This window comes from Protomyctophum bolini (assembly GCF_963924005.1).
Source record: "Protomyctophum bolini genome assembly, chromosome: 15".
Classification (NCBI taxonomy): Eukaryota; Metazoa; Chordata; class Actinopteri; order Myctophiformes; family Myctophidae; genus Protomyctophum; species Protomyctophum bolini.
The window spans coordinates 36771972-36784676 of NC_137876.1; the positions used below are offsets into that span (position 1 = coordinate 36771972).

General features: G+C 42.1%; 1 protein-coding gene across 1 annotated transcript in view; it reads right to left on the reverse strand.

Moving 5' to 3' along the window:
* The window catches only part of dph6 (diphthamine biosynthesis 6), a 75323-nt gene that overhangs the window by 9667 nt on the left and 52951 nt on the right, over positions 1-12705 (reverse strand). Inside the window, exon 13 of the mRNA XM_080783619.1 lies at positions 3048-3293. Within this exon, the coding sequence (XP_080639745.1) occupies positions 3048-3293 (246 nt within the window). The remainder of the gene's footprint in view (positions 1-3047; positions 3294-12705) is intronic.

The following is a 12705-nucleotide window of genomic DNA, read 5'->3' on the forward strand; positions in this document are numbered from 1 at the left end:
GCGTGAAAGCTGAACGGTAAACACGGTAATAAGGAAGTGGTGTAAAGGCGGTGAACAGCGGGGAGCTGATGGGGCCTGGCCGCTTAGCCAGTTCCCCTACATTTCCTGCCCAGCGGGACGCCTTCAGCGTGTGGCTCTGTGGCTCAGTGCCGAGCGCCGCCAGTCCCCATAATATCCTTTCCCACTTTATTTTTCCCTCTCTCTCTCTCTCTCTCTCTCTCCCTCTCTATATATCGCTCTCTGTGCACTCACTGCCTCTCTCTATTTGAGATTCCACTCCATAGCAAAGGTCTACTACGCCATTTGTATAAATGAGACACACAATGCCATGTCTGTTAAGCAGTCCTTTTGCAGCAAGAGCCAACAGGGCATGGGTCAGGGGAGCTTTTAAGGGCACGAGGAGGCTTACAGGAAAGGGTTCGACAAATCTCTGAGTTGAGTTTTATTTATTTTATCTTTTTTTAGGTTTGCTTAAACAGGAAAATGAAGAACCTATAGTGAAAACCAAGGCATATCCTTATTAGTAATGAATATACTTTTTTTCTAGTAATATCTGTTCTTATTTCCAGTCTTCCAGAAGCAGAGCTTGAAATAATAGAAAATACAACATTGAAAATATTAAATATAATATATGAATGCCTACTCAAACAATAACAAAAAATTATCTGCAACAAAGCACTAGCTGACATATTTTTTAAACCTGTCATTGCTATAAGAAGTGAAACTTCCTATTTAACAATTATCAACGTGTCAGGAATGCATTACAGGTGGACCCAAAAGCAGACACAACGTATCACACATTCAACTTGTACACACACACACACACACACACACACACACACACACACACACACACACACACACACACACACACACACACACACACACAGACTGACCTCGCGGTTTGATTCACCGTAAATACGATTTCACACTTCTAGCAACTCCAGCATGCTCCCAATTAACCCTGCGAGCGTCTTCATCCACCTGATTTGAGAAATGATCAGTGTAGAATAACAACAACACAGCCCTGTGGCTTCACACCACTATGTTCCTATCAGTCATATGCATGCTTCACTGCTCACATATAACAGTGAAGGTCCACCAAATCAAATCAAAGGTACTTTGCTACCATTGTTGAGATACGATAGGTGTCGAAACAAAACCTACTCAAATGAATGTTACACAATGTGACTAAGTACCAGGACTCACTTGATTATATATTGGCAGAATACGTTTGTTTATGTGCTAAAAGTGAGACCATGTGTGGCCATACAATGACAGTAAAATGAATCACTAGCTACAGTACTTCTGGTTTCTGTCTCACAGAACATAGAAAGATGAAAATGATCGACAATATTTGGACCTATCAAATTTCAAGGTTACTGTGTATCATATATGTTGCTTTAATTACATTTAAAGGCCTCAGTTTGGAAGTTTAATAAGAGATGCTGGTTCCTATGGTAGTAAGTTTTGCAGGTTTTGAGCAGCCAGCCAAGGTGGTGGAGCTTACGTTTGTCCCTCTCTGTGGGAGCTGTGTTATCTCTGTTTGACCGGAGTTAAATATTCTCATTACACTCACTTCAAATGAACACCGACGCTTTGTGTAATCCCTACCCCAGGGAGAGAGAGCATTGCACTGGGTTAGGGATGAAACAGAAGGCCCCCACTGTAGCCCCTCTCTCTCTCTCCACCTCCCTAATACCTCTCCATCCTCCCTCTGCACTAGAGAGTACAGAGGAACAAGGGACACAAAAGAAAGAAAGGATGTGAGAGAGAGAGGGGAGGGCGTTAGGGGATAGAGAAATACGTGGAAGTCCTATCCAGACAGAGTGGGAGGTCGGGTAAGTTATTTAAGTCATCTCTGTCCCTGAGGGAGGACACCAGGTTACTTCACCTGTTTACAGGTGACATACCCATAGCTGTCAATCAAAGGGCTTTGTCTTTTGAAATCATTTGAAAATGAGAGCTGCTCATTTGGGACAGTCTCCGTGGTGCCTATGTGGGGTCCACCAGATGAATATTTTGATTTTCCTGGGATATAACTCAAAGGAGTGCAACAGATGCCCAGTTCTGACCACCTCACAAGAGACTAACCAAACTCATCTCAAACTATGTGGTCTGAATCTGCATGCTAATTAAACGTGGTGATATGGTTAATAAATAAACTGAAACTAAATAATTAACTGTGTTCGCCCTAACCAGGAATTACCTGTATGGAACGAGACTTTTGCAGAATTGGCAGAGAGTCAAAATTCTACCATTCCAAACCTCCCAGGAGTCGCTCATCCACAGTACTTCCAGTTCCATCCTCTCTCCCCAGACCCCAAATTCCCCAGACCAGACAGACATTACTGCAGGAGGAGCAGGACCTGTGGGGAAGCCTGATGCCCCTATTAGTCATAGAGCAGCAGTTGTAGCTGGGGAGAGGATGGGGTGGAGGGAGGTGTCAGGGGTGCGGGCGGGTGGAGGAGGTGGAGAAGAGGGGATAAGCTGCTCTGAGAGTTGAGCGGAGCTCTAAAATGGTGTGCAGGGGCAAAGGATTAGGGAAGCTCTGAGGAAGACATCTGCTTCTGTGCCAAGCTCCATATTATCAAAGACACCAGTGTTTCCCACATCATCAAGTTTTCATGAGCGTGCTCACTGGTAAATATCAGACGCAGCGGCTTGAGTCTCAGAGGAGGAGAGAGGAGGAGAGAGGCTAGGAACTTTGGCTTATTTTGAAAGTACACACACACACACACACACACACACACACACACACACACAAAATGAAAAGTGTTTCTGACAAGCATGAGTATTTAATATATTTTCTTTGCTCTGATATTTTAAGTGTAACATTGAAATTTGAATATTCCTACCTTTGAATACCACTTTATTCTGTGTGTATCTTTTCCAGGGCTTAGTGACTACTGACTATGTGCAATATATCTTTCATGGGCATCTATAAAGGAAACAGCTAGATGTGGCATGTCTCTCTCTGTCAGAAACAGGTGCGTGGGGAAATGATACAAAACCACGGAAATCGTTCTGGTCACCACATCACTCACCTTTTCTCGGGCGGCTCTCAGACTGCTCTCCCAGACGGCCCTGATGATGGGAACATCTTGACTTCTTGTGGCATAGATATGGGCCTGGAGAACATGACCCAGGGTCAATCCACTCATCACAGCGTCCAGTACTTTCTCCACATGGCTAAAGGACAATTGAGCCTGCGTCCTGATGCCAGCCTTTACCAACTGCATGGTGCAGGGGACCAAAGCGATTTGGCCTGCACAGAACACCAACTCATCCACCTGCAGAGGAGTCGCACGCACATACACACAGTAGAAATATCAACATTACTAAGGTAAGAAAGGTGACACTTAAGGTTAATGATGCCATCTTACGTGGATTGAGAACTTGAACTTCATTGTGGCACCCTTGAACACACACACACACACACAACATACACGCACGCACGCACGCACGCACGCGCGCGCACGCACGCGCACGCACGCACACACACACACACACACACACACACACACACACAACACACACACACACACACACACACACACACACACACACACACACACACACACACACACACACACACACACAGTGTTAAGGGAATAAATCTCTCTACAAGAAATCAATCCATTGCTTGAAACTCAATTACAACCTTCCACAGAATTGGTTACTGGTGTGGCGTGGAAGAGCTGCAACAGCTTGGCTTGTGATGTCAAACATGATAAATGCAGTCATCCTCTCGAATGAATAGCTTGTGAAGATGTTGTGGAGTTCAATATTGACAGAACTTTTATTTTATTTCAAAACCTGAATTGTAAACTGCATAGACACACACACACACACCATTAGACATTGTATAGAAGTGATAATGTTTTATATTATTCACTCTATAACTAGTCTAACTAAAGGGGTGAATTTAAACTTTAAATGAAAGGTGATAATCACTCAATAATCAAACTAGGTGTAAGAAACAAGCCACAGACTTCAAAAATAAATGTAATAAAAAAAGCACAACTTCATCAGCAAGGTGTAACAATCAAATTAACATAAATTACCAGTCGATATTTGGAGAACAGTGCATCAATTAACAAGTTCCAGTTCCCTCCTCATTTTGCAGTATCTCATCAGCAGTAATACTCATTTCACAGCACTAAAATAAGCAGGTGTTTCTGAGTAGCAGCATACCTGTTATTCAAGAGAATAATTAGTTATGCGATAATTAGCTGAGATTCTATGTTAAATGCCACTGTTGGAGCGAGAAGTTACACAATTCAATACAAAAATAAATGAATACGGTAAACAAAAATCTATCTGTTTAATGCAGAGAGATGAGTGGGGATGAACAGTGCTGTTGAGGTCAGGTCTTTAGAGACCCTCGTAAGGTTGCCAGTGTTTGAGCTGCTGGACAGTCACTCCTGATCAATGCAAGCAGCTGTGGGTGACATGTTGTTAATTGGCAGCCAAGCCGGGACCCTGGGGTCTGAATGGACGTGGACCTCCAGAGAGGATCAAGGAGGCCTGAATCAATTGATACACGGCTCGAAACAAGGTCCTTAGCTGATTAGCAAAGGCACATCCACGGGTATCGTGTTTCACAGGCAGATTACCAGGGTTAAAGTGTGGACCAGAGGTATTACTGAAGGCTTAGCACCTCCTCCTAAAACTCCCGGAACCCCCCTTCTCCCTCACTTGGTAGCTTGTCAGGACAAACCTGTGTCAATGTTGGTATGTTATGGACAATGTTGTTGTATTTCATATTTCATATATTTATTATTATTTTCCTTTCTGAAATATATTACATTAGCTTGTTAAAGAATATCTGCAAAAAAGAAAGAAGTAAAAACGGAGGGGGAAAAATATGCTAGCTACACAACTGTTTAGCTGGAGGGGCGACATGGTCACGGCCATTTCCATAATCAGATGGGTTTCCCATGATTCCCAGCTCCTGGGTTCACTTGTCAACTTTGATGAATCTTCGGCTTCTGCTTCTGCTGCTCCAAATTACCAGGACAGCGCAGGAGACAGGAGAGACAGAGGAGGGAGGACGAGGGGGCAGAGGGAAAGAAAAGGAGAGGAGAGGAGGCGGGTGAGGAGGTGGTAGCCGGGGCCTCCTTGCATTCAAATGGTCGGATCAATCACCGTATCATTTACCTGCGAGGGAAATGTGCCTGAGAGCCTGCCATACATCTACGTCTGCCTAACATCCCTGCATGTCAACAACAAATTGTCATTGGCATTCCATTTATGAGCCATCAAATGCCATCATATCTCCTCTCACACAGGGTGGCTCCATCAGGTTGGACGTGTGGCCAGGAGGATCTCTTAACAAGCGTCTCTCCTATGAAAAGAGCCACCCTCTCCATTTCGAATTCAAAGGGAAGGGCTACCGTTTGTTGATTTGAATATCAAAAGGGGACTACCACCAACCTACTCCCCCCCGCTCCCTTGACTGTTATAGGCAGTATCCCCAAAGCTTCTGCCAAGCAGGTGTGTGATGATCAATTATTAAGGATCCAGCTCTGGTTACTCTTAGTGGGAGGTGGGATAGGGACAGGAGGGGTTGGTTGCGGAGGGGGCACATCTTTCTGTGGTGAACTGGCAAGGTGGGGGAGCAGAGACATGGTAGAGAGGAGAGCGAATACTATTTACATAAAATTAACAGTTCAAAAGAGTGAGTTCACACACCAATCAAACTTGTTAATTGACTGTCAATGCTATGTCCCAGAATATACAACACAACTACATTATTCATCTTAGGCCCTGACAGGGAAGACAGTCCAATTTGCATGGGTGTTCTAAACGTGATCAACAACCACAATGCCACATGCATTTTTAATGGGGCAGAGATGGGGACCTTTAATATTCATAAGGGTCAAACAATTGCATGACATTAAACTTTCTATAACAAGCTAAAGTATTTTTCAAATGCTAGGACTTAGCAGTCTAAATGGCCTACAGACAAGAAAGGGCTAAATGCGTTACAGTTTTCATTGTAAATCAATGCTAAGACAAGTTCATGATGACTAGTTAATTTATCTTCCATTCCTTTTTTGCAATATATCTGCTAATATGTTATAAAATGTTATTCCGTCAAGAATAAATGAAGTTTGTGTCAAAGACACATAGCCAAAATGTGCTTGTTAATAACATTTTAGGATTCCTGTTATAGTGTAGATTACATTATGCTTAAAATATTATTGGGTATACATTTTTCTGCAAGGCAAGTGTATAAAGTTCAAAGTCAATTGCTGTGAACAAGCACAAATGCATCATTTATTATAATAAAGAGTACAGTATGAGTTCCAAAACCTATAGTACCAATTGACTTTGACACAAACTTCATCTATGACCTTATTTTCACAACAATCCCTCTAAGCCAAACAAATTTTCAATGAGCTCAGTGTCTGAGGCAAACGCAGCACGTGCCCAGCTGCTTAGCATTAATTAAAGCTGTGTTTTGGCTTCATGCTTTATCGACCTTTATTTCATGGCTTAAACACCATCATTTTTCATAAACCCAATGACGTGTCAAAAGGTCAAACAGCCCCGACGACACTCTCTCTCTCTCTCTCTCTCTCTCCACTCTCTCCCTCCCTCGCTCGCTCCAGCTTCAGACAGTATCATATATGTAAATGCACTCAGGGAGCGACTGGCTGTGTCCACTTTCAGGCCTTAACGGTGTCTTGTAACCGCCAGGAGTGTCTGAGGCGTTTCTAATTGCTGTTTTTGTCAAAGAGCTGAAAGGCATGGCCAGACAGAGATGGGCTATATTCACACTAGTGCTTTTTCAGCCTAGCGGGCCCCATCTCGCTGAGGACATCTCTGAGTGTCATTAGCAGAGCTGAGGAATGGTATGGATGAACCGCGGTGGCCTGGGTAAAATGACCTGGTATCGACGAACAGTCAGGTTTTCTGGCTGGTTCCAAGGACAGAGAGAGGTGGAAAAGCGCTCCACCACTACTATCAGATATGCTAATGGTCACATTTCCCCCCATTGATACCTTATGCATAATTTAAACAGGAAAATGATAATACAAAATGTGTAAAACGGACAAGATTAATATGGTCTAACTTTTCCCTAATGCAAGGACACATGTAACCAAGCTAAGGGGGTAAACAGTGGGTGAGTGGAAGAAACGTAATTCGATTAAAATTTGTAATATGTCATTTCATTGAAATGCCACTAAATCCATTTAGCATTGTTTACATTGATTCCATGGCTAAAAGGGGAAAATGTAATACCGCAAATGGAAGACAGAGGGGGTTGTGGGATAAGTACTGTACGTCTTCTGAGCATAAGGCAAGACTGTCCACAATCCACATCCTACCTCAAGTGTACTTTTACATACGAATTATAATTCACCACTCAAATCTTAATACTTGATTTTTAATCTCCTGGAACATACTTATTTCAAGCAACAAAAACCTTTATCCTGATGTTGTCCACCTCTTTTCTTAAAAGTTTAAAAGATTGGCAAATAGTAAAAAATGTGGGTATCAAGTGAGAGGGGGATGGTTGAAAAATAAATTGGTGGTGGTGGTGGTGGGGGGGGGGGGGGGGGGGTACAGAAAGACTGCATAATCCTCATGCAGTTGGATGGCAGTTTGTCAGGTCTGTGTGCCATGATTTCATCTTGAACTGGCTTCCAAGTCTGTGGGGTTCTTTCAGCATTAACACATTCAAAGCAGATCACGTCTGGGTGTGGGAAATGATAAGAGATGTGGTCGTGTTGTGCTATGCCCTTAGGAAATCCTGCCTTTTCTGACACCTAATTTCTAGAGAAATACAAACCATTCAACAAGAATCACAACCTAACCCTCTAGTCTAGCATCTCTCCTCATGTCACTCTGGGCTTCATGGTGTGTACACTAGTATATATATGAGACAAAAAAGGGACTCCTGCACATATATATATATATATATATACACAACATATATACAATGTGTGTGTGTGTGTGTGTGTGTGTGTGTGTGTGTGTGTGTGTGTGTGTGTGTGTGTGTGTGTGTGTGTACACCCTTTTACTTTCATCCCCATGTTTTCTTTTTCAATATTTCTTTCTCTGTTTTTGCTCCAGTTTGAGCCTAAACCTTGTATGCTGAAATGTCACACAATATCAGTTACTTAAACAGTGACATAAATAGCCAAATGAAGCGTGCAAAAGAATCAAGTATGGAGAACTTCAGAGTGCCTTCGTCCAGGTCTAAAATGGCATAGATAAATAATAATAATAGTTCATACAGGGTTTTTACAGTGGCAAAACTAGAAGAAAAAACACAAAGTACAAAATTAAGATGAAGCATTGTTGAGGCAATGTGTGGTCAGTTCAAGTGGGGATTTGGGGGACACTGGCCCAAAGCCACCCCCCTCCCCACCTTCCCCACGCTTGTGTACTGTAGTGTACTTTCTATTCTGCCTGGCTGTCTGCCCTCGACATGCCCGCTCCGGAGACAGCGAGCCGTGGAGAAGAGTAACACTGTCATGTCTGCTCTGGTCAGCTTTATGCTGATTACCGGTCTGGAGCTGAAGCGCAGTGCTATTACCAAGGTCAGGGGAGCCTGACTGTTGGATGCTCAGAGACATACTGTACATTCAAACGCCAACATCCATGCAATTATATACATAAAACACGCCACTATCAATCTCAATTATATACTCAATTGCATTTTGATTAAGTATGTTTTCAAATTAAAATGTCTATAGAAACTGTCTAAGTTTGTTTATAATATCATTGCTGTCGAGTGGAATCATCACATGTCCAAAACTGTTACTTTTCAGAATTAAAATAAAAAAATAGCACATCTGCAAGCTCAAAACGCGGCCCGAAGCGAAGCTTGTAGATCAGCTATTTTTGCTGCTTTTGTGCAACACTGTAGTCAGTCTACACTGTAATCAGTCTACAGTGTCACACAAAAGGAGCAAAAATAGGGTATTCATTTACAAAACATGAAATGTGGAGATAAGAGGTTTCTTCCCGACAGCAACCTTTACTACTGTTTATTTATGAATGAATTATGAATTATTAAATAAATAGAAATATATGTATAATAATGACATTCAAAACTGTCAAATATGTAAGGATGGAATAAAGGCGCATAGTGATGCATAATGCCACAGCAGAGCCCCAGACAGAGACACTGTGGATGGCGGAGTGATTGGAGGGGGCATGTTTTTTCATTGCGTTAGGGCAAAATGCCCTGCTGCCTTCAACTGTCCCGACCTCACATTTCTTGACAAATTGGTTTTGAGGCTTTTACGACTGATGCACATATCGCAAAAATCATTTCTGCCAAGCTTCCTCTATGACCTGCCCGTGGGACATGACAAGCCCCTACATGCATCGCTCTATCAAACCAGATCTTTCCAGGACAATGCAAATTATGACAAATTCCATCATCCTGCATTATGCGCTTTCCTGCTAATCTCCCTAATTCGAGAGAATCGGGGAGGGTCTCGCCGCTTCAGCTGAGGGGCATGTTGTCTGATTGAATGATGCTGAAACTGCAACCCTCAACCCCCCCCATTTCTTTCTTTGCTGTGACCAGACCACCTCGTGTCTTTGTCTATTCATATTATAACCTTTATGGTGGCCAATGAAACCCGTGTTTACCTTTGTACATGGCGTAAACACAGCTGCTAATGTACAGTAGAAGCACCAAGTCATACTGTACTGGACATAACGCATCAATATCACAGGTGTCACAGAACGTTGTAGCTGCATCAAAATGTAAACAATAAAAAAAGATGTGCCAAATCTATTCATAAATTGATACATAACATCAACAACTATACTTTCATGTGTGTGTGTGTGTGTGTGTGTGTGTGTGTGTGTGTGTGTGTGTGTGTGTGTGTGTGTGTGTGTGTGTGTGGGTGTGTGTGTGTGTGTGTGTGTTATCAACAGTGAAGGATGCCCTGTCCATACTGTCTGAGCCACGTCAGGTTATCACTTGCTGTAGCAGCTGGAGAGTAGAGTTCCTCTGCATCCCTATCAACAGCCATCAGTACGCACGCATGCACACACACAAGTGCACGAGCGTGCGCGCGCACACACACACACACACACACACACACACACACACACACACACACACACACACACACACACACACACACACACACGCTGTTGCTCGCAGCTTCACAAAGAAATGAGAAATAACACTAATAATAAACCAAAAAAGAGAAATAAAGACCGAGAGAGATGGAGGGATGGAGGGAGAGAGATAGAGAGAGAGTGAAAAGAGGAGTACTTCCTTGTCCTCTCAATAGATGGCAGTGTGACTGCATGTAAAAGCCAATAGACAATGTGCTGACTGAGTTACATACCAGTCCAGGCAGAGAGAGGACTATAAAGCCTTGCAGTCTCCTTGGATATCTTTCATGTTAGGAATATGATGGACATGGAAATTACAAACTGCTGTGGGATTTCACTCGCAATCTTTATGATCTTGTTATACATTGAACTTAAATTATAAATATGAAACAAATCTGCTGAAACATGTTGATAAAATGGTCAACATTTTACTAACTACAAATTTACAAAATGAAAAATAAAATGTATCTAACAAGAAAAAATGTCAAACATTATGGCATTATTTGAGAATTATAAAAAAAATGTAGGTGTGTAGATGTAAATAGTAATCCAGTTTGAATATGCATAAACTCCAAAATAAGGACAATATTTACATGCATCAAATTAAATAAATGCTGTTAGCTCTACCTAAATATCTAAAATGTACCTATAGAAATTGAATGCTCCTGATGTCCCCTTACATAACAAATCCATAATATTAATAATACATCTACAGTATATAAAAGTGGGCATGCTGATATGTCCATAGAGAGACATTGTCTATAATTCAACACCAGAATTTGTACCACAGTTAAGTGTGCTTAAGATGACAATGGCATTTGAAAAATGAATGACCCAAGCTAAAAGTTAGCAGTCGGTAGAAACACTCCATGTGAAATTCATGACAAAGTGAGTGGCCAAAAGTAAATGGGACATAAATGCTAACTCCTCTCTGAGCCATCGGTTTTACAGCGCCTTCGAAAAAAGAGAAAATAACATCTCCTTAATAAATGAAGACAAAGCGGCAATGCTAGTCCACCGTTGCATGAGGACGTAATAATCATTTCTCACCAGAGGCTCTTACTGCCATGTTTAATAATTATGTGGGAATCATAGAACTACTGTATAGCAGCATAATAATCACAGAAATAACCTAAAATAGCTCATTCCAGCCGCACTACTGAAATCTAAGTGTCTGGATGCCAGTCTCAACCACTGGCAACTGTTTTTTTATTTTTCAAACTACACAATAGTACCGTATATTTAAAAAAAACAGACTTTGTGAAAACATACGCAACCACTTAAGCACCATATTATACTTCAGCTATTAAAAAATAGGAAAGCTTTTAAGAATTTTGAAAATGTTGAAACAATTGTTCTTCCCCTATACTGACATATCCAAAATAGGGATGCCAGGGTGAAAGTGGTTAAGAAAATGAATCTGGTATCACAGTCAGTGCTTTATGTACATCTAAATTGATTACAATCTGCTCCAAAAAATGTTTTCTTCCCCCCAGTGTCTCACTTTGGGGTGGCACTGAAACCTTCCAAGGCAGGCAGCTACTTTTCTCACCCAACGCTGTGCCATGAGTGTCACTACTGTATGTGGGAGCACTGGGCATTCACTCTCTGTATTGTTTGTCTCCGTCTATTTTTGCCACCCGTCAGTGTATTTCACGAGAAGCACTTTCCAGCCCCTTCCTATCTGTGTATATGTGTGTGTGTGTGTGTGTGTGTGTGTGTGTGTGTGTGTGTGTGTGTGTGTGTGTGTGTGTGTGTGTGTGCGTGTGTGCGTGTGTGTGTGCGTTGTGTGAAGGGCCTGTCAGCTTTGCCCTCTCGTCACTGCGGGGGTAGAAACACACTCAGGCAGCTCTGAATATAGTGGCTAGTTACCATAGTAATGGGATGGTCATTCGTCTCTCCTCTTTCAGACAGTGATGGAAGTGGACAGGACACGCCGCTATGCTTTTCATCTATGCATTTGTTATTTTATGGCACAAATAAAAAGCCACGCCACTCCTCTTTACATATTCAAATAAAGGTGGAGAAAATGACACACAAATACTAGGGGTGTGGGTAATAAGTCACACACAGAGCTACAAGTAATTGCCGTGTTTTGATTGAGAGTAGTTGTGGATAGAACTGCAATAAGGAGACAAGCTGGGCAGAGATTTGCGGTACAGTGGTGGAATCTCTACATGACGAGTTTCAGATGCTGTCTTGGTATCTCAGGTCTATTCATTTTAACAATCATACACAGCAACAAGTAAACAAGCATGCACACACGCATGCATGTCTGAGTGCAAACACACGCATGAGCAAAACACATAACTGTGTTCATATTCTTTGCTTAAACTTGAATGTTCATCTCTATATCATATTTTATATATTTGCATAAAATGTAATGTTCTGTATGAGACAATATTTGGCACACATTGTTTCATAAGAAAAATAAATAAAAGCAATATGATGTTTTTCCCCTCCTCGCCCGTTCGTTTTGCATGGCTAGTAGACAGAAGAGAGTGGACTGTGGTTGGGGAGCCGGGTTAGACCTGTTCACACACACTACTGTATATTCACACACAACAGAGACCAACATCTCCATTCTCCAGTGGCTGAGCGGGT